Source organism: Desmodus rotundus, chromosome 13, assembly GCF_022682495.2.
Source record: "Desmodus rotundus isolate HL8 chromosome 13, HLdesRot8A.1, whole genome shotgun sequence".
Classification (NCBI taxonomy): domain Eukaryota; kingdom Metazoa; phylum Chordata; class Mammalia; order Chiroptera; family Phyllostomidae; genus Desmodus; species Desmodus rotundus.
The window spans coordinates 48192745-48220477 of NC_071399.1; the positions used below are offsets into that span (position 1 = coordinate 48192745).

General features: G+C 35.6%; 1 protein-coding gene across 1 annotated transcript; it reads right to left on the minus strand.

Moving 5' to 3' along the window:
* Window positions 1-709: 709 nt before the first annotated feature.
* On the minus strand, window positions 710-25778 carry ITM2B (integral membrane protein 2B). Its single transcript, XM_024569642.4, has 6 exons — window positions 25396-25778; window positions 5705-5833; window positions 4197-4403; window positions 2836-2946; window positions 2048-2198; window positions 710-978 (listed from the first exon to the last, which is right to left on the minus strand). The coding sequence occupies exons 1-6, from the start codon at window positions 25510-25512 to the stop codon at window positions 893-895; spliced, it is 801 nt and encodes a 266-aa protein (XP_024425410.1). The 5' UTR covers window positions 25513-25778; the 3' UTR covers window positions 710-892.
* Between the last annotated feature and the right edge of the window lie 1955 nt (window positions 25779-27733).

A 27733-nucleotide genomic window follows, 5' to 3' on the forward strand; every position in this document is an offset into this window, starting at 1 on the left:
TTAATAACAGCCCTTCCATTAAATACAAAAGCATTATTTTAATATGTATTAAAACTGCACCTTTCAAAGTTGAGTCTTAGATGTTACTTTAATAGTATTCATGAAGCATAGTTATTTAAGAAGCTTATTGTTTTTAAAAATCTGATTTTACTTATTGTATATAGAAAACTAGATTTTTTTAAAAGTGCCTTCCTTTACATGGATTATATCTTAAGATATGAAGAACCAAATTCCTCTTAGGTTTTATTACATGAGAAAAACAACACACAGGCCTTTAGTCAAACAACTTTTGATATTTATATTCCATTGCACAGATATGGATTATACAAATTAGTAACACAAGTTATTTCTTAAATTCCAAACATTTTCTAAAATGTTATTACAGCAGATGCTTAGGATACTAAAACACAGAGGTGGAAATTATACTCTAAATAGTTAAATATGACACTGAAAATACTGCATACTTTAGAGAGAAATTAAATTGTGTGTTCAAATGCTCTACCAACTAAGTACAGGGCAACTAACAACTGCATATAGGTCATGGTGGTCCATCTTTATGTATGCATTTATATGATTATTCTTTAAATAATCATTTCTCTGGAAAATGTGTAATTAAAACGTAAAATCTCTACACCTAAAATGTATGGTGAAGGATACTATTATCTATGACTTTATACAACTACTAACTCAAAGATAAAAGAGACCACACTAGGAAAGAAGAAAAGATTTTTAATAGGAAATGGTTTTAATTGAATTAATGAAATGAAAAGATAGTGAAGCCCAGGGTTGCTACTTACATGAAAGAAGATTTTAAAAAATAATCACTGCACAAAATACAAAGGGTAGGGTTATGCTGTGATACTAAATTTTTCTCCATGTTTTCCTTGACTGTTCAAGAACAAATTAAAGTTTCCACAGCAAATTTGTTTTCAAAATGCCGAATCGCAACACAATCGTTGACTTCACGTTTCTGAATACCTGTTTGGGGGGGGAAAGTTTTTAAATTTTTGATTCTTTAGTAATAATAACACACATTAATCCCCACAGTTTTTATTTAGACATGTATGAAAATACTTTACTCTATATTCCATGAACTTCTATAGTTTGATTTCTTAACATTAGAGAAAATAATTTGACTTCTATCTGAACTAAGTGTCTTACCAGATCTTAGTAACAATAACAATGCTGTATGTATAAACTTTGAAATGTATCTTGACTATGGTCGTGATTTGTTGAAACTTCACACTAAAAAGAAAGTATTTCATTATATGCATTTAGTCTGACTTTTTTAAAAAAAGTATGAACTATGAACATCAAGGAGCTTTCAGGTGACTTCTCAGCCTGGATAAAGAGCTCTATTATTAAAAGTACTAACAAAAGCCAGGAAAGCACTTTTACTGGTTGCTGTAGTTCCAAAGAAATCACACCACAGTGTATTTAAATGTCACTTCTTCCTTTCTTATAATTCTATCACATGTACTTTCCTTTAATTTTTATAATAATCTTCAAAGGAAATGGGGAGATTCTGTCATCCTTATTTCTTCAGATGAGAACGCAAAGTTTTAAGTGATTTTGTAAAGCCATATGAGTTGTGTCAATACTCTTAATTCTTCAGCCAAATTCCTTAGTAACTAACCTGTTGTTATCTTCAACGAGATCCAAAAGGCAAACAACCTGTTTAGAATCTAGATCCCTGAGCACACACCTGATGAGTTTCTCCAACAACCTACTGGATAAAAAGAGCCCTTGCAGTATGGCTGTACCAAAGGGGTAGGATGGAAAGCTGGACTGGATAACTACACAGAGAGTAACCTATCAGCATCTCAAGGCAATGATATTTCACATTCACCTGTTCTTTCTGAAAAGAGTGGACTTAAGAGTCAAGATGATTCTTCAGAAATTGACAAATACTACACAATGATAAAGGAGATTTTTTTTCCTTCACTCATGGCAAGCATATTGGTACCAATGACAAGCCTATATTTAAATATTGTTTAATGCAATGAAGTAAAACAAACTTTTCTGCTAGTACTTTAGAAAGTATTACCTTTAATGGTTTCTCTGCGTTGCAATTTATAAGTTTCCTTGTCATGGCACAGTCGATAAATAAAGAAACCCAGGTGGTCAACGTTTTCAATGCGATCAGTGATAACCATGTGTTCATGAATCAGATATGACTGAGGCAAATAGGTTCCAGCCTACATTTGAAAAAGAACATATTATATAAATATCTCAAGGCCTATGTTGAACAGACAAGGAAAATATAAACAAAATTTTTAGAGATTATACTGGAATACAGGCTGGCAAACTACTGCCTACCATCTGTTTTTCTATAGTTTTATTGAAAAACAGTTATGCCCATTTGTTTACATATTGTCTAAGGTATCAGAATTGAATAGTTGTAACACATATTTTTTTAAGACTTTATTTATTTTATTCTTAGACAGAGGGGAAGAAGGGAAAGAGAAAAAGAGGGAGAGAAATATCAATTCGAAGTTGCCTCTCACATACCCCCTACTGTGGACCTGGCCTGCAACCCAGGCTTGTGCCCTGACTGGGAATAGAACCTTTCGGTTCGCAGGCAGGCACTCAATCTACTGAGCCACACCAGCCAGGGCTGTAACACAGGTCTTACTTCTTGAAAGCCTCCTATTTATTCTCTGTCCCTTTAGGAAAGCTCAAATATAATTTTAAAAATCGTATTTTAATTTCAAAATTAGAAGGGAAACACACAAAACCATGAGTCCTAGTTCTTCTTAGCTGTATTTCCAGTAAAATGTGCTTTCAGGATGCTACAGCAGCATCATTAATAATAAGTATTTTAAAATTTTATACCTTTATGTTAATAAGTAACTCCAGCAGGTTTCTGGGTGGCATAACAATGGAAGTGTTCAGAGGAATCACATAGCACTTATCCAGGTTAAGATCTAAATAGGCTGTGAGTTTCTGAGAAGAAAAAGATGCATTTTTGTTAAGATTAATATTTATAACACAGGCAACAACCGGACTTTTAAGAATAATATGTACCATTAGAATGGGCTGGCTTTAGAATGTGTGAATCATTTGTACTTCAACAAATAGGAATGCAAGTATTAATGGGAGAAGAAAAATTATTGCTACTAAGAAATAAAATTCTTATCAGGGGTTTGTTTCTATAATAACTGATGATAAACTATTCAAAGTAACTGCAAAAAACCTATCACCTGATTAAGAGATTCAGTTAGTTCCCTAACTTACAAACCCTAATGCCCTCGGAGGCATCCATCCATTGTATGTAAAAATGAACTTCTCACTTATACATCTAGACAACATTAGTTAATACCATCCTTACCGAATTGAATCAAGAGACAATTGAATCAATGTCTGTGTTCTTGTGATTTGCGTAAGAAACCCTGGTTAGAAGACTGTGAACAAATAGATAGTTTTGAGGGTTCAAATGAATTAACTAAACTATGTAAATAAACACTTAGATTTTTAAGAGTTCAGTAAATGCTAGCCATTATTATTTACTACTTGCTTTGGATTAAGTTTATTACTTTGAAGTTAAGTGACTTTCCAAATTGGCTAATAAACATTCATCACGTGTATTTTATCAGGGATGAAATGTTTATAAAGCTAAATAACTTCAGCAATATGCCTCAATGGTCAAAATTGCAAACATATACTGATATAACATCTACAAGTAACATGAAAACTTCTGAATCCTGATTTGAAAAAACAAAACATTCTTGGGACAAAAATTATTGGGGGAATTTAAATATCAACTAAATATTAAATAATATCTATTACCTTGTTAATTTTCTTAGATGTGTGATTATATGGATATGCAGACTAAATCCTCATTCTTAAAGAGGTAACAGCTTAAGTGTCTAGGAGTTATGAGGATATATAAGAAAAAGAGATGAAGAAAATGATAACATTTTATAACCAGGTGGAGAATTTGGGAAATCAACTTTTTTGCACTGCATACCACTTTTCAATAGCTGGGAAGAAATACAGAATGAAAACTTAAAAACAGATTAACAAGCCCATCAAATATCGACAGTTTATTTTGTAGGACAGAAGAAACCCAAATTTATTTTTTCAAGTAAAATATAAATCTAAATAGAATAGACTGACAAATATAGAAATTAAAATTAAAAAAGTATAAATTAAAGAACTTGCATTCTTTTTACAGTTTGGGATACCTGGCTCACCTTGTTAAAGTCATGAACAATGTTGGCAGGATCACTATCTGCGAACTCTGGGACAGGCACACTAATGAATTCAACTTCATCTTCCTCAAAGATCTTAATATTTTCCTCAATTGTCTGGTAGCGAGCAGCTGGGGCATCTGCAGAAGGCTCATTTAAGATGACATCATCTTTGATATACTTTATTCCACAGTAGTACACGTCATCTGGCTACAGAGAGTTTAAACACTATTTCAGTAATTCAGTGGGAGACAAGTTTTTAAATGTAAGCATTACTTAAGCTGTCACCTCTATCTAAATAGTAGTTTGCTTGCAAACTCTTACTTTTAGATGACAAGTCAGACAGTTTAATTACAGAATTCACACATTCTTTAAGATTAGGTTTTGAAGTATTGTAAAAAACAGCTTCAGGAGAAAAGCAGCTGATTTCCCCTTTTTGTGATGCACAAAAATAGAATACAAAAGCAATTATCCATCTGGAGACAAGTAAATTTGAAGAAACATATAGGCCTATTTCTACCTGCAGGCATTTTGCATGTTTCTTCTGAAAAAACATACTTTTAAAACTTTTGATATGATTCACTGATTCAATAATTTTTCTCATATTAGCCAAAAGAGGAATAATTTTTCTCAAATTTTCACAGGTATACAGGTCTGGGTTTTTTTCCCTTAAAATATATCACAATTAAGTGGAAAATATCACATTACACGGAATTATAAAGATTGTAAAAAGTATCCATGTGTAATAAAGACCAGGAGTATTAATGAAACAATTAAGACAACAAATATCTCTGGATAGTGAAACTGCAAATTATTTTTCCTTTATTAAATGTATTTCTTATAAAAATTGTTTTCAACAAAGTGGTATTTCACTAATGTCTATTAACATACCTTCATCTTGAAAAACAAAGAAAATGAGCATGAAATTTACTCATCCTCTGGCAGAATAGTTCAAAATTAGTTACTTTAAATAGTCTAATTAAATTAGATTTAACTAAATAATAATTTAATTAAAATAATTAAGTTATTTTAATTATTTAAATCTATTTGTCAATATTTTCTCTAAATTTTAAAAATATTAAAACATTTGAGGTTGTCAGTTATAAAAGCTCATCTTTTCTTTAAGATTCCTTAAAGAAAAATAATAAACCTACTGAACAGGGATGATAATTATAATGAGAAAAATCTGAAATTAACCCACTAGGATTACTATTAAATACTTACGTTTCAAATAACCTCCACCTTAAGTTACTTCAACATTAATGCTGAAGTCACACAATTCTTTGGAGAAACTAATGACTGAGAAAGAGGCAAAGAGAAGTACCCCAGTGTATTCCTGTCTGTCTGTCTAAGCGCGGTCAGTCTAAGAGCTAGGCAAACAGGTTCAACAGACTTTTAAACACAGCTTCAAAATAGGACCACCACTCTGGTTAAAGGCCACAGACTAAAATGCAGGCTTAGAGCAACTTTCTAAGGAAAAGCAAAAAAGTTCTTAGCATTTTCCCACTTACCTGAAGTGCAAAATATTTGTACAGGTATGCTCCTCCTAGAATGACACCTGCAAGCATAAATGCTAGTCCAAAACACATGCACCAACACCAGGCTCTTCTCTGGCCAACTGGTACCACTTCATCTGGGTCCTAAAATATGAAAACAGACTAATGGTCAACATCACATTTACAGTCAGAGTCACAGAAAGGTCAGGATTGAAAGAAACCTTAATGATTATTGTTTTATAAACAAAGATAAAAAGACCAAGGAGTCAAGTGTCTAATAAAGATCAAAGTGGTGGCACTAAGTCTCACCATAATGCCTCTGGAGCTAAGAAACCAGTCCCTTGGGAGAGTTCTGTCTTCTAACTCTCAACACTCCGCCTGCTACCCATATCTCTATAGCAATAGCATACTCCATAATTTATATTTTCTGTGTACAACATTTGGTGATTAATGTATCTTCTGACATATAAAGATTCAGAAAAGGTTACAACACAACTTTGTCATGAAACATTATGGCACTGAGCCTTGTATATTACAACTTCAGGGTATAATTATTTGCAGTAGAAAAATAGTCTAGGAAATCTTCAAATAAGAGCTTTCTAGAAAAGATTTTTAAAAAACCTTATACAGCCAAAATATACAACTAATATAACAATTGTTGGAATTTTGATTTTGATTCACTCAAGGAAATAACTGAACATTAGAATGCTACCTGGGGTCAAGTTCTGAGATACTCCTTTTTCCCTCCTAACTCAGTTCCTCTTCTTTATCACTTCAGAGTAACAACTAATCTCTTATTTGTACCTAGTTTCACATGCAAACATCAAACAAAGGAGATTAGCAGCTGGCATTATATTACTAGTGACTCAATAAATAATCTAGTCAATAATATTGCAATAACTATGTATGATGCCAGGTCGGTAATGGAAATATCAGGGGCAAGGAACACTGCAAAATATATGATTGTCTTACCACTGAACTGTGAGAGTGTTCTACAATACTTTGCTGTAGTAGGTGTACTTGTCAATGTACCAGATAAATAAGACAACAAGGACACTGCAAGGGAGTAGTTTGTAATGAAAATAAGATTAGGAGAACTTATCAAACCATGTAAGATAGTCCACCAGTGAATAAAGTTATAAGCATTCCATGAAGTCATAAGGTAATATGACAATTGCGTGATAAAATACAGTGTTTTGCTTGAATCCTTATGTGAGTGACATGAACACCCAGGGAGATAAGAAAGAGTTTCTAGTATAATTAATTTTAGGATGGAGGCAGAATGGAGGGATGAAAATAGTCATTTCCAAACATTTGGTATCCACTGTAGACACAGTTAAATGTGCATACAACACCCACCATTTGGCAGGCTCTCTTTTCTACTAGCACATAACTGAATGGCCAAAGAGCATGGGCAGACACTTGTAAAAGATATGCAGCCCTAACTATCAAATTGATGGCAAGGCCTTTTGGTATACCATTTTTAACTGGTCACCAAACAATAATTTCAAGAATGTCAACTATGTTCTAGACACGGGTCATCTATATAGCCTCTGTCAAGAAGAAATCATTCAAAATCAGCCTGGAAAATAAATATGCAGAAAGAACATAGGCATGACATGGGTTCTAACAGAAGAATTTAGCGAGCACAGAAGAAGGGATGATATTGTTTGGGGAAGACTTCCCAGGGGAGAAAATACTGGAATGAAATGTTGAAGGACAAATATCTATCACCCATGCAGAAGACAGAGTTAAAGGGCATTATATGTAGGGCAAAAAAATACATGAAATCATGAAACTAGAATGTATATCTCCAAGGGCCACATGTGTTACAGCTGGAGTGCCCAATATGGTAGGAAGGGAAAGACGATGAGAATGGAAAGGTTAACTGGAACAGATCAAAAAGTGACTTTGTATGCCATGCTATGGAGTTTGACATCACATGTTCATTAAAAAATCACCTTTTAGGTCTCTGCTCTCTGCCATGTGAGAATACAAAGAGAAGAGAGCTATCTACAAACCAGGAAGCAGGCTCTCACCAGAAGTGAATCTGACTACACCTTGATCTGGGACTTCCCAGCCTTTAGACTATAAGACATAAATGTTTTTGTTTAAGCTGAAGAACAAATGAACAAACTACCAAAAAACACATTTTAAGACTATGACAATAAAACAAAAAATTAAAATTTCTCAAAGAATTTAATTTATAAAAATACTTATCCACAAGCCATTTATTCAAAACCTCAACAATGTAAACCATAGCTTGAGAATCAGAAAATAAAAATCTTTGAATTGGTAAATGACAGACCCAAAGTCATGAAATGCTATCAGGTATCTGAAGTTCATCTAATCTCTTTTCTTCTGTAAATTTACAGTGATCACTTTCTACCTTACATTATAATAACTCACGTACAGATCTTATCTCTCCCTCTTAGGCTACCAGGTTCTTTTAAGTATCCATTCATATTCACTTTGTATTACAGTCATACAGGCATGTACTTCATGACATTTCCATCAAGGATATACATATACAAAGGTGGTCCCGTAAGATTATAATGGAGCTGAAAAATTGCCATAGGCTAGCGACTGCATAGCTATCATAAAGCAATGTGTTACTCCTGTGTTTGTGGTGATACTGGTGTAAACAAGCCTACTATACTACCAGTTGTATAAAAGTATAGCACATACAATTATGTACAGTACATAACACTTGATAATGATAATAAACGGCAGTGTTACCAGTTTATATATTTACTATAGTATACTTTTTATCGTTATCTTAGAGTGCACTCTTTCTTAATTGGGTTGGCCAAAAAGTCCATTTAGTTTTTTCCACAAAACAAAAGACACATTTTTTATTTTCACCAATAACTTAACTGATTTGGATATTTTGAGTAGGTTGGCTCACATAGAATTTTAGGAATTAATGTGTGCCATGAGATGAAAAAGGGTTGAAAATCCCTGCTCTACAATGTTCACACAATGACAAAACTGCCTAACACATTTCTCAGTATGGATCCCTGTCATTAGGTAATGGTAATACATGTCTGTACTGGTCGCTTGCAGCCAACCTTGGCACTTAGTTGGTACTCAACAAATATTTGATGAGTGAATGAAATCCAGATTTTTAAAAAAAATTTGTTTCTTTTAATGACCCACAAAGTTACATCAGCAGCCAGTATAATGATATGGTGGGAGCAACTTAAGAATTCATGACATACAGTGGCTACTGAGCAAAGAATATTAGCCCTAAGTACTTAGCCCAGTTCAACATTAAGGGCCTGTTATTTGCAATGTACTGTGTTAGATCCTGTGGTAAACTCAAATGTGATTAAGACATGGTTCATATCTTAAGCAATTTATAGCCAAAACTAACATTATGTGTGACAAATAAATGACAAGCCATAATACAACCTGAGTCATGGAGAGGCATTAAAGTATTTTCAAGATAGAGTAGTTTTAATCTAAGTGATTTATTAAGTATATTTGAAATGATTAAATTTTAACACTTGAAAGAGTAAGCTTAAAGAAAACATCTCATATAGCTCCAGCTGGTGTGGCTCAGTGGATTGAGCGCTGGCCTGCAAACTGAAGGGTCACCTGTTTGATTCCCAGTCAGGGCACATGCCTGGGTTGTAGACCAGGTCCTGAGTGGGGGGCACAAGAGGCAGCCACACATTAACGTTTCTCTCCCTCTCTTCCCTTCTGTCTAAAAACAATTTTTTTCTTTTAATCTTTAATTAAAAAAAACCCTCACTTATAAAATGTAAGAAAAAAACCCCACGATTATTTCAAAATATGTAGAAAATGTACTGGACAAACTCCAACTCCCATTCACAACGAAATCCCTTTGCAAACCAGGAAGCAGTGAAATTCTTTAACATGAATGAAACTAATCATCAAAAACTTATAGCAAACCTCATACTTAATGGTGAAACTTTGGACTTATATCATACCCTTTCAAGTCAGGAATATGAGGGATGCCCACTAAAATTGATTCTTTGTATCCCTTCAACACTGTACTAGAGATCCTAGCTAGTACACAAATGGCAAGAACAGGAACAGATACAAAGATTAGAAAAAAGCCCAAAATACTGTCATGTGTAAATAATATAATTGCCTACAGAAAATCCAAGAAAGTCAAATTATTCAAATTAGAGTTCACCATGGCTGCTATCAGTAATTAAAAAAATCAACTGAGTCATTATTTATAATTGCCCCAAACTAGAAACAACACAAATATCCTCTAATCAATGAATGGACATACTCGTATAAAATTTGGTATAGTTATAATGAATCAAAAAGATGCTCAAAGCATGATTCCATTTATATGACATTCCAGAAAAGGCAAAACTATAGTGACAAAAAGCTGCTTAGTGGTTGAGATGGCCATGTGCTGGTAAGGGGAAGATAGCAGAGGCATGAGGAAGCCTTTGAGCCTGATGGAAATGTTTCATATCTTGATTGTAGTGGTGAATATATTACTTTATACAATTACTACAAATTCAATCATTTGTACACATAATATGGGTCAATTTTATTGCATGTAAATTATATTTCAATATGGGTAATGAAGGAAAAATCAACATATCATACATATCAAGCAATAAAAGAAAGTCCAACACCATCAAATGATGGGGAAAGTATGTATTCAACAACAGGAAGTGGAACCTTTTACACAGCTGATAAGAGTTAGTAGAATTGCTTTGGAGAATAATTTGGCAGCAACTAATAAAATTACAGACGTATACCCTATGACCCAGCAATTCCATTTCTAGGTACATAGCCCAGACAGATTTTTTTATATATACAAAAAAATATAGGTCTAATAATGACTAATACAGAATTGTTAATGAAAAAAAAAAGGAAATAACCTAAATGTCCAAGTGGAAATGGGGTGTCTCCACCCCATCTATAGTAGGGGTGTACAACCTTTGGCATCTCTGAGCCACAGTGGAAGAAGAGTTGTCTTACTGGGCCACACATTAAATACACAAACACTAACAAAAACTGATGAACAACAACAAAAAAGGTTTTAAGTAAATTTATGATTTTGTGTTGGGCCAATTCATAGCTATCCTGGGCCACTTGTGTCCCATGGGCTTGACACCCCTGTGTATAGGTTCACATAATAATAGTTAAAATGAAATCAACTATCATGGTGGATTTTGAGATAAATCTGCTGAACCAAAAACAAACAAACAAAAAACAACAGGCAAGTTGGATAATACATATAGTATATGATATCTAAGACTTTAAAAACACAAAATGGTACTACAGATTCTTTGTTTTTGTATGCTTGGATTACTTCTAAATTAAAGAACAACAACAAAAATCAGCAAGAAAAAGGAAAATTGCTCATGAACAAGAGCTTCTTCACTAGGGTATATAAACTTTACTTAGCTTAATTTAAAGTAAGGTACAGAAACATATCCTTCCCCATATACTGCAATAAAACTGATGCACCTTAAATTATGCTGATGAGGTAAAAGGTCTCCCATAGGTGCTGTACAATTATCATTTCTAATCTTTTTAAAATATCAAGTTTTTAGCCCAGTTTATAAATGAAGACACTTAAGCACACACTGGCCCACAGTCACCCCTCAACAGCAGGTATAGAAAGACATGACTTTCTTTTTTTTTTTTTAATTTTTATTGTTATTCAATTACAGTTGTCTGCATTTTCTCCCCATCCCTCCACCCCACCCCAGCCAAACCCACCTCCCTCCCCCTTTATTTTGTCCATGTGTCCTTTATAGTACTTCCTGAAAACCCTTCTCCCCACTGTCCCCTCCCCCTCCCCTCTGGCTACTGTTAGATTATTCTTAACTTCAATGTCTCTGGTTATATTTTGTTTGCTTTTTTCTTTTGTTGATTAGGTTCCAGTTAAAGGTGAGATCATATGGTATTTGTCCCTCACGGCCTGGCTTATTTCACTTAGTATAATGCTCTCCAGTTCCATCCATGCTGTTGCAAAAGACATGACTTTCAAAAGTACTCTCACTCTTGCACTGTACTAATTTCTGGTTCAAATAAATCTTATCACATGATAAAGGCTGTTTAATTATATTTTAAGCAAAATGAAGGACAAATTCTGTTCTGGTACTTCAATTACTTAAGAATTAGGTCACCTCAATCAGTTCCCTAAGAAGCTTCAGAAATGTACTTCAATTATAAAGTCAGACAAAATGCAAGGGTTTTCATATAGCAATTTTTATTCTTTTCCCATATTAACAAAGCACTTCATATCCTGGGCACTTCTAAAATATCTGTGAAGGATTTAAAATTATATTACCACAAAAAAGAAAAAGCAATGTCATAAAAACACTTCAGGTGTAAAAATAAGACAAATACAAAAAAGAATCAATACAATTTATTCAATTCAGAGTAGCATGAGCTACTGAACATTCAGAAGCAGATTTAGTTATTGAGAAACATGTGCATTTTAAAACATATTTGACAATATGGATAAACATGGGGATGCACAGGCCAGTCAGTTGCCCGTGGATGTGCTGCTCGGTATGTACACTGTTTTCCAAAATATAGAATTAGCTGCAAATGAACACTTGAAAAATTGATGATTCAAATTTTTAATAAATGGATTTCTGATAAATGGTCTGGTTTTCTCAAGTCCTCTCTCATCATTTTCGTCCCCAGTTGAAAGCAAAACACACGAAGTTCTTGTGCAGTACATGGTTTTAAACCTTGATCCTTATTTCCATCTATGACTAGATATGCTCCCTTCTGAGAACCTCATTTTATAAAACAACCAGTCTAAACCACTTCCCCTATATAAACACTTTTGAGTTCTGCATCAGAGGCTAGATTAATACGATTAATAAAACACCTCAATCTTTTAAAAGACAGAATAGGCATTCTTTTCTTAAGACAAATTGGAAGTAGAGGGGAGCAGGAATTGGATCAACCCAAAGAAAACCCTTGTCCCAAGGGCTACAGGAATCAAAGAACTGTTCCCAGAAAAGGTAAAACGAGGAGAATGACAGAAGGCCACTTAACATTATAATACCATCTGTATGACATTCTAGAAAAGGCAAGCTCTAGGAACAGAAAACAGGGAGTGGGTGAGAGACAGGAATGACTACAAAGTGGTATGATGGAATTTCTGGAGTGTGAGGAAAATATTCTATGTATGACTATACACATTTGTCAGAATTACCAGACCTGAATACCTAAAAAGGCCAAGTATTTCAGTATTCAATACTCCAGTAAGCTCAAATTCCTTTCCTTTACCAACTTATGAGCAGGAAGGACATGTTCCCCGCCTCCCCCAAGACCCAATTAAATGATATAAAGAAGCTGAAAAAGATATAAACCTATAAAAAACAGAAGAATAAGATTGATAGCGGAAAAGGAATGTCAAAATTTTGGAGGATGGCAAATAGTTGAACAAGTGGTATTTAACTTCTCCATCTCAATGACCTCATCATAAATGTGGATTATCTCATAGGGTTGTTATGGGGATTAAATGAAAAAATATATGTGAGGCATTTAAATCATTGTTTGGTACATCGTAAATAGGAAATGCTTAATAAATGACAGTTGGTTTATCTGGGAAAGGTAAGCTGAAACCAGTATCTGCTAAGGCTGAAGTCAATAAAAAGCAATCTACACCAAAATGAAAAGGCCAATTGGAAAAACACATTACTGGAGAGCAAAATTAAATCACTTGCTATTCCAATAAGAATTTTAAAATAAACAAAAACCCTGATTATCATTTAAAATCTACTTAAAAATTTTTGCAAAATGCTTTCCTAACTATATTCTTAAACCACAAAAATTATGTTGAAGACTACTCCAACTTATTATTAAGCTATTAAAAAAATCAAGTATTTGTTTGCATTTTCTTTTTTATTTAAATCAGCATTTGAATTTTGCTTTCTCATTTGACTTTTCAAATAAGATTGCTACTACTTCAACTATGGTGACAAAGTCCACAAGGGGAAATGGCGTGTCTGACTTATCAAAAGGAAACAGTTTTCCAAGTGATTGTCATTTACATGGACAACAGAGTTACTGTATTATTCTGTCCTTGGAATAGGGGGAGGCTTTAAATATTAATCTAAAATTACATGCCTACAAAACAGATTTCTCATTAACATCCTTTACTGTTAACAAATCCAGCAATAAACAAGCAGCAGTATGAGCACAAAAAAAGTTAAATTTTAAAGTCGCTGCATAACAATATATTGTGAGAAATCTGTAAAATCTGAACCAAGTATTGATATTATATAAAATCAGCACAGGCCTAGGTTAAAAAAATAGGTCAGAACTAAAAAAATAAAGAGACTCATAAATAGAGAGAGGGCTGACAGCTGAGGGTAGGGGCTGGAGAGGTGGAGGTATTGAGTAAAACAGAAAAAAAAAAAAAACCAAAGAACTCACGGACAGGGACATCAATGTGGTGGTGGGGGAGGTGGGGGAGGTTATAGGAGCTATAAATGGTGATGGACGAAGACTTGACTTGGGGTAGTGAACACATAATACAGTGTACAGATGATGTGTTGAAGAATTGTGCACTTGAAACCTGCATAATTTTGTTAACCAGTGACACCCCGATAAATTCAATAAAAATAAATAATAAAGGAGTAAAAAAAGAAATCAGGCTGAAACACTTTTAGTGTTAGAACTTAATCACTTTTATATCATTAGGGACAAAGAGATATCTGGTCAAACAGAATGTTTATATGAATACGAAACTTTCTATTTTTTTTTTCTACACGTTTAACTCATTTCCTGTTTGCCCCAAGAATACTCATCAGCGGCACTTGCAACTGCAGCTTTTACCCCGAGGTAACTCCTGGATTACAGTCCTAATCTTACCCATGAAAATATCTTGCTTTTATTACTATTTTCGCATCGCTCTAGTATATCCATAGTCTTTGGAAACAAATGACATCATTCTATTTATTGCATTCTGTTACTGGTAGTAGCAACCGGCTGCACTTTTTTTTCCCTAAGCCAGGAATGGGTTAAGACTCATTTTGGTGAGAACTAAAGGCAATGGATAGTCAAAAAAAAAAATTCCTAGACCATCACTAACAGGCAGGTGTTTATAAACAATAGCATTACATGCAAATGTTACTAACTGTGAATTATACCCTTTACCAAGAATAGATAAATTACTCAAGATAGATTTCTTCTGCCACTAACTGAATCATGAGTTTATATTGTTCCTAAAAAGAATATCAATTTCTTCCTGGAAATTCTGAAGTATGATGCTCTAATCTCTGTAATTCATTATAAAATTAAGTGTCAAGATTGGAAGAGAGAAAAAAAGCAAACTTGTTCTAGACTCATTTTTATATAAATATTGGGTCTCAATGTTATTCAACAAGATAATTACACATTCATATTCAAATATGAATTATTCCACTTAAAATGCAGAACTTTTAATAAGAGAATTCCAAGTATTATTCTAAAAGCATAAAATAATTTTATCTTCTGTCCAAGTTGAAAATTTTGAAAGTTATGCAAGATGAGTACTAGAAAAATAATTCCAGTTCCTGAGGTTAGGGATATTTATCTCTATATAGTGAACATGTAGAAAGTGCTTTGAACCCTATGCCTAGCACCAAATGCATGTACAATCAATATTCAGTAGTCACTTGATCTTGTTCCCTTATTCTACCACTCCCCTAGCTCTTTGATCCAGTGGTGTTGTTTTCATGTGAAAGTAGATACAGACATTTAAGTAAGTTGTGATTAATGTGGTTTACGTAATTGGTTAGTCTATCTGAACTACACTAGATGCTTCTTGAATGTTGGGGTGCTTAGTAATTTAAAAATTCCTAGTCTAGTGTCTGGCCATGCAGGAGGTGCCTCTGAATATATGATTAGTTCTCACGAAGAAAAGATCGTGTGTAAAAGGACCTGAAAAGTCCAACACATCATTTCACAGACAAGTACAATGAAAGACAGAGAAGCTAAGTAAAATTATTTGTGTACTATCACAGAACTAATAAGGCCTAAGTATCATCTGACCCCATGTGCATCTTAGGGAAGGAAAAGCATGAAGCTATTAATTAGGTCAATCATCTGACTAATAGCTCAGGTAAATTAACTCTGGTAATAGATAAAGTGACACCATGTCACAATTGGTTAATACTCATATTCAACAATAGCAGCAAACAAACAAGAAAACCACAGCTTACGTTTCTACAGAATTCTGCTATCATAATGGGTTTACTTCAACTGAACCATACATATAGCAAGTGCAATGTGTTGGATTTTTATTTATTATTCATCAAATCACAAAGCATAGTAGCAAAGAATATTAGAATCATACTCACAGAAGCAAAATAATAAAGAAAAATAATCCAGGCACACCAGCATAAAAGTATTTTGAAATAAATGAAAAAGATACTAATTATGAAACAAACCCTAAAAGTATTAAAGCCACAAATCAAACCACAAAGTTGGTAGTGAGTTGCTGCTCTAAAATTACTCATGAGATAGTTTGAGGACTTTAAAAAGGGAGAACAGAGGATGCTTTATATTATTTTTCTTTAGGCCATCCTGTCTGACTCTAAACTAGTGCTAATAATGATGCAGATGGTTTCCATTATTATCTATTATTAATTATCATTGAGTCAATTTTCAATGTAAAAGGAAATATTCTAATAAATCTTTAAAAAGCTATCAAGACAGCTAAGTTGAAAGTCCTACTATTGACTTGCAGTTAAACGTTTATCTTTACTTCCTCCTGATAGAGTACTAGTAAAAAGGATAAGCCCTGGCTAGTTGGCTCAGTGGATTGAGTGCAGGCCTGTGAACCAAAAGGTCACCAGTTTGATTCCCTGTCAGGGCACATGCCTGGGTTGCAGGCAGGGTTCCCCACTTGGGGGTGTGTGGGAGGGAGCCAATCCATGTATCTCCACACAATGATGTTTCTTTCCCTCTCTTTCTTCCTCCTTTCCCTTCTAAGAATAGATAAAAATCTTTAAATAGTAATAATAATAGTAAAAAAAAAAAAAACAAGTAAATCTTAAGCCAGAGAACGAAAGTGAGTGATGGAAAACAAACTATGTCAATAAAAATTTTGAAAGCCAAACACTTACGGAAAAAAATCGCAAGCTTCTAGAAAGGAAAAAAAATAAATAAAACAAAACTGGCCATGTAAAAAGAACCAGGAATCAGAATGGCATCAGTCCAGAAGACAATGGAGCACTGCCATCAAAACACTGGGAGGAAAAATGACTGCTAACCTATAATTTTATACCTGGATAAATTATTAATTAAATGTGACAATAAAGATTTCCAGATATGCAAGGTTAAAAAAAATCATCTCACTTTTTCAGATTCATAAAACTGCAGATCTAACATAGGATGGAGGCAAAGGTAATTCAATTCCAGGACAGTCATTACTCTCAGGATATCTGCATAGCAACAAGCTTGGAGTGCAACCAGTCTGGATGGCAGGATTGAAGAGTAACAAGTGGAATGTCACCAAGAAAATAGGAAACATGATAAGCTATCTTGTAAGTTTGTACAGAAGGAAAAGAGATTACCCTACTGTCAGAGTCTGATGAATTAGCAATAAATATATAAAAAAGTAAGCAACCATTCCTAGGAGCAATTATCAAATAATACAACGGTTTTGTATGAGAAAGGAAGAAGTATAGTCATTCTATTCTACTCAGATGTAAGTAATGTTTATGTCAATTATAATAAAACCAAAAAATATCAATTTAACCAGAAATTAATATAACTATGCCAGGACAATAGATTTATATAATGTGTAAAAATATATAGAAAAGCTAAATATTTATTTTTCATATTAGGAAGCCAGTAGATAATACATAAAATTGCAAAAAAACAAAAAATAGAAACAAAGAGAAACCATGAAACAGCAGTATAAGCAAGTATTTAGTGGAGTAGTTCTCCAAATCGGAGACACCCTTTCAGGGGATCCACAGGTCAGAACTATTCTTATAATAAAACTAAGACATTGTTTTCTTCATTCTTATTCTCTGACTAGTGTACAGCAGAGTTTTCCAAAAACTAAATGTGTGATACTACAACAGGCTGTGGAAGCTGATAGGCAAATCAAGCTGTCTTCTATTAAGCTATTCAGTAAAGAGTGCTGCAAAAATGTACAACGTGACTCATAGCTACTGAATTCTCAAACTCTTTCATTTCATGGTATACATAAACTAATTACTAAAGTTCTGTGGCACACCAAAAAAATGCATCCTATTTTTTGCCAATCTGACAAAAAAAGGTAAGTGTAATTTTGATTCATTCACACTGGATGGTTATTGTTGTGTTGGCTGTTGTCATTTTTTTATTTGACAATCTAAGAGAAAATGACTAAACAGTCAGGTACTGCACATTTTAAAAATTCTTGGGGCACACCAGCTGAAAATCACCATGCTAAAGGGTTTTTATATTGCAGGAATGCATCCCCTCCAGTTGGTGGGGGACTATATGTGAAATAGCAATAATAATGCTATGTATGTAATTGGCATGTGAGGGAGAGTATAAAAACAAGAATGAGGGGAATGAAGTTGGACTCTAGTAGATAGGGATAGTGCAAAAGCACTAACATCTGATGAGTTTCTAATGTACTGTTGTTGTCACAACACTGTAAGGTTGGTACCACCACTGAATTTTACAAATGAGGAAACAGGATTGGGAGGATTTCTAACTTGCCCAAGTTAACACCCAGGTTACAGTAGTATCGTTTGTCAGTAGGATCTAACATTATCTGAAAATGGCTTTAGATTTGAGAAACTAATCTATAAAAGCAAAAAATTAATAACTGCTCTGCTTAGTTTTTTGGCTTGAAGTCTGCTACTTCTAAAAATCTTTAAGATCAGTTTACTTAAAACAAGTGACATCTGCAAAGCCGAATCAAAGCAAAAAGGAAACCTGGGTAAATACAACATTTGTCTCACATCATGTAACTGTTTCATGAATGCCAAACACTGTGACAGACTTGCAGTTGTAATAATTGTAATAATAGAAATAGCAATAATAGTAGCTAATATCTATTGAATCTTGCTCTGTTCCAGACATTGTGATAAATTTTCTACAGATTATCATATTCCGTATTTTGCTTATGGAGAAACGGAGACAGAGCTGAAGTTCCTTACCCAAAGTTTCACAGTAAATGGTAGAAGCAGGATTTAAACTCCAAATTATATTGTCTTGAGTCCTCAGTAACCAGACAGTAATTTTCTCCTGAACTGTATGTACCCCTCTACTGCTTGAGGGGACTGGGGTAAAAAGGAAAAATATTCTTTTGATTTTCCCCCAACCATTTAAAAATGTAAAAATCATTCTTAGTTCATTGGCCATATAGAAACAGGCAGCCGCTGGCCATTCTGGGGCCCAATAAGCCATAATTTGCCAGCACTGCTCTTTACCATAGAGGAGACTATAAAACAGTGGTCCATGTCAGGCCTCCAGTCTCTGTGCCTAAAATTCTTGTATGATTTAGTTGATTTCAAATAAAAACCCTGATTCTAACATGCCTTTAAAAATTAGAGGGTCAAGCAACACTGAATCCATTTTTTAAAAAAATAAAAATGAAGAATGTTCTAACTTGTTTAATATGCAAAGCACCCAGCTTCAGTAATTCATCTGCTTGGGCCCAGGAGGCATTGAGTTTGCCCTCTCTGCTTAATATGACTAGCATTACACTAGCTAAACCTGATGCGTTAGGGAATTTTATGTCATGATATTAAAACAAAAGCAAGAAAAAACCTATTTTTTTCCTACAAAATCTGATGTTAGTAGTATATACAGCAGAATAGAAATCGTAGAAAGGTTAGCTAACATAATAAATTTTAAGAAATGCAGATCTTAGGTCAACTAGCTCTTGAAGTCAACTAGCTCATTTTTCCCAGCATAAAGATGGGTCTTCTTTTGGATGTTGCAATGATCTAAGTGATTTGCTTAACAATGCAACTTACTGTTTTGGCTCTATATTAAATTTAAAAAATCTATCCAAAGTTGGCCAAAGAAGGCTTATGAAAATATTCAAAATCTAAAAGTATTAACTATTTGACACCATACTTAGCATCAATTTCCCAAATAAATTTCCAAGATACTTAATTTCAAAATGTTAAAGTTGTGCATATGTTATTCCAACATTAATTTTTCTTCTGACATACTTACATTAGCTCTAAGTCATAAAATTACTGCTGGAAACTTCTCAGCATTAAAAGATAAAAAAACATTAAATTAAAAATGAGGATGCCCTCTATCATCAAGAATAATTTCTGCATTTCTCAAATTATTGAGAAATACTCAAATTCTTCTGCTTAAGAATATTTCTGATTTTCCTCCAAATGATAGAATTATAGAAATACTTCATATAAGTTCTTTTACCACTAATAAATTTAAGAGTGTAAAAAATCTTCAATAGTTTAAAATAATTTTATTCATTCAATTGTTGGTAACACTTAAAAGGCTGGTAACACTATTAAGAATATGGATCACAAATACTGATTAAAGGGGATAATCACAATTAAATAATTTTTCAACAATTTTCTTATGATCATATCTGTAATATAATTTCCAATTTTCAGCTGTCTAACCTGTAAAAGATTCACATTGTTAAGCTTTGTGCAAAGAACATAAGAGAACCAAGAAATAACTCTTTATACATAGTATAAGCTTCTTGAAAACAGTTCAAGTGTTACTATTTTCTACATATATGGACAAAAACCTCATTCAGAAACTCTAAACTGTCAAATCCTTTAACACGTAGCAGTTATGGCAGGAAGAAATTCTTCGATGGTAAAGTCCTTTACTCCTTCAGCCTGAGCACTAACAGGCAGTGCCAAGTTTACCAAAAAGTTTAAAAGACTAAATTCATCAATGTATTGGAGGAGAAACATCATTCTTCTAGATCTTCATCTACTGATAATGACAGACAAAGCAGTCCAAGAAGCTTCAGTTAAGTGAATTCAGAAAGCATTTCCTTTTGAAAAACCAGAATGCCTTTCAAATAGACATTTCATATATTTAAGTTAGATATAATAGAACTAAGAGAAATAAAAATGTCCCACAATTACTACTGAAAACATTTTTCAGAGTACATTGTAAGCAAGACAAGCTTTAGCAACACATAATAAACCTCAAGTTAAATTCTAAATCAATTTCAAAAGGCTTTTAACTATGTGTTCTGAAAGATATTTCTGGTTAAAAACACTTCTACTCACTTAAACCTCTCTCTTATATGGCAGAGTTGAATTCTGTAATGTCTTAAAGACTTATGATTTTGCCAAGGATAATACACTTGCTTGTCTAGTCTGGAGAAAATACATTTACTATGACACTGGGAATACCCTAAGCAGGTAACTTGTCCTCCGATTATACAATATGCAACCTTGTCCACTCTCTACAGCAGCAGCCACGGCAGCAGCATCCACTGGGGTATGTGTGCACAGGAGGTCCTGCCAAGTCACTTGGTATGCATGGGGCAGTTATTTTATCTCCCAGTACTAACGCTTCACTTCATGTAACAATCTTCATGGAGAACCAAAATGTAATGACTGTAAAGGTTTTACTTACTGATGTTTATAAACACTAGTAAACGAATGATATGCACTTATTAAAGAGAACCTAGCTCCCAATCCCCTCTAATAACACACCTCAGTAAATGTTGCCATATATTTCATATTTCTCCTTTCCTCCACTCCCCCTTAAAAAAACACCAGAAAAACAAAGACCACCACCACCACCACCACCACCACCACCACCTCAAAACTAAATCACCAAACCTTCCAGCCCTGTTTAATACAAACACGAAATGCCAGGAAGTGTAAAGAACTAGGGCCCAAATAGCCATTTTGTGATGGGTAACTCAGACCTTACTGGGTTACCAGTCCTTCACTGTTCCTCAAGCTTCCATCCTACCCCATCTTCTCACCTACACAAGCACTTTACTTCTTAAGAGTGCCTACAACTCCAATGTAGAGTAGAGAAGAGGCAACATGGTTTATCAGCAAAATGGTGTTAAAATATCTATGAAGGAATATCTATGAAGGAAATTTTAGCCTTTTTGAGGTCAAGTATTGGGAAAGATGTTTCATAATTAGGCATTACAACAAAATGAGTTGTTGACAACCATTGTTCTACAGTGAGGTAACCCAAAATGAATATCTGATTTACACAATACCTCTATCCATCTCCTTTTTTTGGACCTATATTGCTACTTAATATGAAGAAGGAATGTAATATGCTCAATACAGATAGGATGAAAGGGAACAGTATGGTTAGGGTGAAGAGAGAGTTATTTTTCACAATAAAAACAATTTAATTCCTGCCAAATATAATTTTACAGTCCTAGCATCTTCATAGAATTTTAAAGCTGGAAGAGTCCTTACAGACCATTTGGTCTACCCTCTAATCTTACAGACAAGAAAAACCAAAAACTTAAGCCCAAGTTCAAACAGTTAAATAATGACAAAACTGGGACTTCTGACTCATTAAATTAAATATTCTCTTTGATATTTGCACATCTATAGTAAACAACTTTTAAAAAGATTTTACTTATTTATTTTCAGAGAGAGCGGAAGGGTAAGAGAAAGAGGGAGGGAAACATCAATGTGTTGTTGCTTCTCACGTGCCCCTGACTGATGACCCGACCTGAAACCCAGGCATGTGCCCTGGACAGGAATCTAACCAGCAACCCTTTGGTTTGCAGGCCAGCACTCAATCCATTGAGCCACACCAGCCAGGGTTATAGTAAACAATTTTTAACGTTCAAAGTTATAGATGCATACATATATGAATTTCTGCCTACAACATAAAATGTGCATATAATTTCAAATTCACCTCTGTTGCACAAAACATAGATATTACTCTTTGCTGTTTATATTCCTCTAAGAGCTTGTGCTAACTGGAACAGGTGGAGGGAGATGAATGTTAAGGGGAAAATGTAGGAAAAGAATAAACAGCACGTTGGTTAAGACAAAACAATCTGTAGACATGGCTATTAGAATTAATAGCTACTGAAAAGACAAGATTGAAAAATGAGGCAATAGAACGACTTGCAGGGGTTTCTCACCCTGAAGTGAGAAAAGAGCTAAAGAACTAGCAAAAGACAAGAGCAGTGTAAAACTACTGGAATGTGTGTTACATAAGCCCTCTGAATGGAGTGATGGAATTCTTGAAGCATATGGTAGTGAAATCTGCATTTTTAAACCAGAATCCCAAGATGATACAAGAGCAGATGGCCCTTAAGAGTACATTTTGAGAAACACTGTTTTGTAGCATATTGTGGTCTAGCAAGGTTAAAGGTATTACAAATTCTTGTTTAGGAGTTCTGGTCCATAACCAGCTTTACTTGATCTTCTCAATCAATGAGGCAAGGAAATGCCTCAGTTGAGTTATCTGTGCAGAATCCAGGCAGCCAAACTATGCAGTAACTGTACAGTCACCCCAAGGAGCCAGAGAACATTATATAAACACTGCCCAAGCTCTAAGATGAAGACAGTTTTTTCCACAAATGTCTGTTATAAAGTAAGGTTTTCATTTATTATTAAGTGACTGATTGATTATAAGCAATCGAACAAAACAGAACCAGAGACATGGAAATAAAGAATAAACTGATGGTGACCAGAGGGGAGGGGGGAGAGGGGTAAAGGTCAAGTAAAGGAACATGCATAAAGGACCCATAGACAAAGACATGGGGGTGGGGTTGGAATAGGGGGACAGCAGGATTGAAAGTGGGAGGTGGGGTGTGGGTAGGGGAGAGTAATGGGGAAAAATGGGGACAACTGCAATTAAACAAAAAAAATTTTGAAAAAAATAAGAATTCTACTTTCAATGTGAAGCAGTAGTTTGTCACTCGCTGAAGAAATCTTTGAGCTTATAGCTATAAAAAGATTTAGTCATTTTTTATCTACCCATTCATCCATGACTGTGGTGTGGTCACAAAGGAAAACTCTAGCCCTCACAGCTTAGTTCCAGTATTTTTCTTTGGATATGGGGATCTGAGGAAATAAAAATGGAAAACAAAGCACAGAGCTATGAATGATTACTTTTTTACATCTGTTATGACCACAAAATTTGCATGTGGTGAAATCATGAGAAATTCTGAGGATCTAAAAACAAGATCACAGTTTCAGAAGACAGAAAATGTCAAAAGTTGGATTTAAAGCTGCCCAGCAAATTAATTCTGATTTTTGTGTAGTTTCAAATCTCCTTCACTACAGGGGAACAGAGCAAAGCTGTCTGAAGTTACATAATAGGACACTCTCTCATGACACTTTTTTAATGGGAGGAATCATACTTGTTTATATGATTTAAAAAGATATAACAGAAGTAAAATATACCTATGTATGTGTATTTGAGACTTGTTACTGGGCACTTGACTATCAAATCTATTTCAGGTACAATAAATGTTACATAAATATAGAGATAAGATAATTTGCTACTGGAATTATGGCCTGTGCATTCCAAACATTTTCTTTTAAGACCAATTGTTTGCAATGAATTCAGAAAAATAATACCAATACCCAAACTCTTCATCGTTTTTAGGAAATCAGTTCACTATTCCTATTTCAAGGAAAGGCAGTCATTTAACAATCAACCCCTTACCTTTGTGTTTTCCACTAGAACACTTCCAAAAATAAGTACAAACATTTTTACATCCAAATTAACATTGCATTCTTAAACATATTATAGTATATGAGTGGCCTGTTTTTCGGCCTATTTTTCAGGAGTAATCTTCATTAGACTATATAAAAAATAACGTTCATTACTCATATCTACACACAAATTACTGAGTTTTTCAAGTTAAAACAGTTTATCCTACAGATAATAGGTCTTGAAAAATGCTAACGAAAATTAGCAGTTATGTTTTCACTCCTAATTTTACTTAGGGCTAAAAAAGGGACTTTGTAAAATAAAGGAGAATTTTATAAGAGATGTAGCACAAGTTTCCTACATTTAGTTTCCCTTAACCCAAGGGGTCCTATAAAGATACTGGCAGAATTTAAAGCCAATTGTCCGTTTTACACTACCATCCACATAGTAATTACAGATCTTTACCTGCAAAGTGTTTTAGTTATAAAGTCAACAGCCAGAACCTACACAGAGCACCTTCACCTTGCTTTCCCCCCTCATCAGCTCCTCTCCAGACACCTCTCCCTTAAGTTCACCCGCCAATACCGAAGGGACGCGGGAAAAGAAGGTAAAGAAGAAAATGCTTTTAAAATTAAGAGGCTTACAGTAGTTGGACTTAGTCAAGTACTGTTCGGCCTAGAAACGAAAAGTAGAAACCAACAAAGGTTTAGGCTTGTAATGATGTCAGCCATTTTAGGCACATTATTTATACGGGGAGGAAGTGCCAAACTGTTGTTTTTTTGAGTCTGCTGGTCGCCACTGGTCTCCATGTCGAACGAAACTAGTACTGGCGCCACCAACATTCCCGCGACTGTAACAACGACTTTAAACTCGGCATAATTCTTCAATCCTTCTCTCTCCAGGCCTCCCAAACCCCCAATCCCGTACTAGGCACCGTTTCCTGTACGCGCACTTCTTACAAAGAAGCTGCGGCCGGACAAGAAAGGGAAGCAGCCCGAGAAAAAGGGAGAGCTCGGCTCCCTCCCGGACGCGCGCCCTGCGACTGGCGCCGCGCGACCTCGGCGCGCAGAGCCCCACCAGCGCTGCGCAGCTCTCCCGGCCTAGCCTAGAGCCCACTCCCGGGACCTCCCAGGCCCGCGAACCTTGCAGTCCACCGCGACGACATCGGGGGGGATGATGAGCGCCTCCTCACTGCTCTTTGGTTCGTCCTTCTTGGCTTCCTTCTGGGCCAAAGCCGAGTTGAACGTCACCTTCACCATAGTACTGCCTAGGGTGCCCTCCGAGGGCGGCAGCGGGCTTCAGTCACGGGCTGCGGGCTCCTGGCTGCGGCTGCACCCTCCTCGGCCGGGCTCCTAGCGCGGCTCAACAGCGGCTGAGCAGCACCAGGAGGCTCCGCGGTGGCTGTGACGACTCCTGCAGCACAGTTCCCGCAGCCTTCCACCTCCCCGGCCAGGGCGGAGACAGCTCGCACTCCCCGGAGTGGGGGCGGGGCCGGTGTAGGCGGACGGGAGGAACGGAGCTGGGAGGGCGATGGGGCGGCGTCGGGGGCGTCCGAGTAGGTCAGGAGGTAGGCGGACAGGAGGGGCAGATCCCAGAGCTGAGCCAGGCCCTGCCCTTTCCCACAGGCTCCACGCGTGATCTGGCAACGGAGGGAGGGGCACTCCTGGGTGCGGACCTGGATTTTCCAGTCCTGATTTCTCTTCCAGTAAGTTTACCAGACTCAGCGTTGCAGTTTTGTAGCAAAATCAGGCGCAATTTCTTGTCAAATTATTAACTTCTGGAAGCACCAGGCCAGTCCTCGCCTACCGGCTGCCCCAGCTGCTAGTCTAAAGGCCGTGACATTTTGTGGCGTCCACACCTGCATTTTCTTACTTTATTATGGAACTGACTCATTGGGGCAGAGAAATGTTTAATGGGTTCTGTCTTTGTGATCTCAATTCATTATCTTCCCCTGACCTCACCCAAGGGCGTTACCTGACTCAGTCTTGCCTTGTCTTTTCTCTCTCCCACGGAAAGTTAATGCCTGCCTGCCTGCCTAGTCCCAGAGCAATTCAGTGGATGCTTTTTGGCAGATTTTTATTTCATACATCTCACATTCCGAAACAAAATGTTCCACTCTTACTCATACTTGGACAAAACCCACATGCATACTGGCCTGATTTGTAATTTGAGGCCTCGATGATTCTAAGACTAGATGATGATGCGTTTTCAGGGGAAAAACTGTTAAGGACAAAACGAAATTATATTTTGAAGAGGTTTCACGAACAAGTAATTAGAGAGAGAATACTGGCCTGCAGTGGTGTCAACACAGGACCCTTTGGACAAATGGTTGATCTTTTATCCTTCTCCCACCCAACTCTCCTGATTCAACCAGAGATCTGGGTGTACTCTAAAATGTTTCAGCTGTGACAGCTCTGCGCCTGTTCAAACAGGAAGAAAGTGGGTTGGGTCTGAGGTCCTTGGGGATTTGGCTCTGCTCAAGGAGGGGGTCAGATCTCTTGGATCTGCTCAAGGAGGGGGTCAGATCTCTCCATAGAATCAGCCCAAGATCTCAGAGTATTTCATATCATCTACCTCCAAGAGACATCCTGGATTGACTAGAAACCCAGTCCAGACCTTGTGTCTGCTTGGGCATTCTGAATTTCCATATAATTTGTGTTCAATGGAGAATAGGAAGAGTTGGGTTCTAGTTCTGGTGAATTCTGACCCTAGCTAGTCATATGACTTGTAGCAACTTATTTAAACTCCCTGGGTGTCACTTGTCTGGGGAGTTTAAATCAGCTCTGTGGGATTGACTGTGCCCTGGCTTGGTTTCATAGATTTCCTAAGGCACTACAATTTTAGACTAAGGAATGCTGGGGGCAAGATCTGTAAGATTATAAATGACTATACATATATCTTTCCTGATTCTCTTTTTGTTATGATGGAATGGTGAAAACATACTCAAGGCATTTTACACTAGATAGAATTAGGGAAGAACACAAAATTCTGAACAACACTATTAAACAAACTAGAAAATTGAGGCAAAGGAGGAACAAAGGAGTTTGACAGAAAAGGAACCCACCCTCCCAATTTCTAGTCTAAAAGATTCAGGAATACAGGCCATTCATTACTTTGTGTATCAGCAACCGTTTAAAATCAATTGGTAAACAGTCTGGGAATAATCTGGTTTTCTTTCTTCAAAACTGTGTCTACAAAACTGTAGTGCACAAGAGCAGAGATAATAAAGAAGCTGGATCAAGACCAAAATATAGCAAATCCAGTCTCGTAATTTATAAAATCGTTGCCCATTGACCATGGAAACTAAGAGTGGGGGAAGGAGAGTTGATGACTCAATTAAAAATTAAAAATATAGTCATAAGTTACCATTAACTATTGAATGTAAGAGGGTTTTAGACCTTCGTTTTCCTTTCTTTCCATGTTGATTTTGAGAGAGTAAGAAGACTATTTTTAAACTGATCATAGCTTTACACTTCACCT

Coding starts and splice junctions, on each gene's coding strand:
- ITM2B (XM_024569642.4), bottom strand. CDS start 25,512: ATGGTGAAGGTGACGTTCAACTCGGCTTTGGCCCAGAAGGAAGCCAAG. Junction 2,947..4,196: donor TTGTTCATGACTTTAACAAG/GTGAGCCAGGTA, acceptor TTTTCTTCTCAG/AAACTCACAGCCTATTTAGA. Junction 2,199..2,835: donor AGTTACTTATTAACATAAAG/GTATAAAATTTT, acceptor TTTCAAATGTAG/GCTGGAACCTATTTGCCTCA.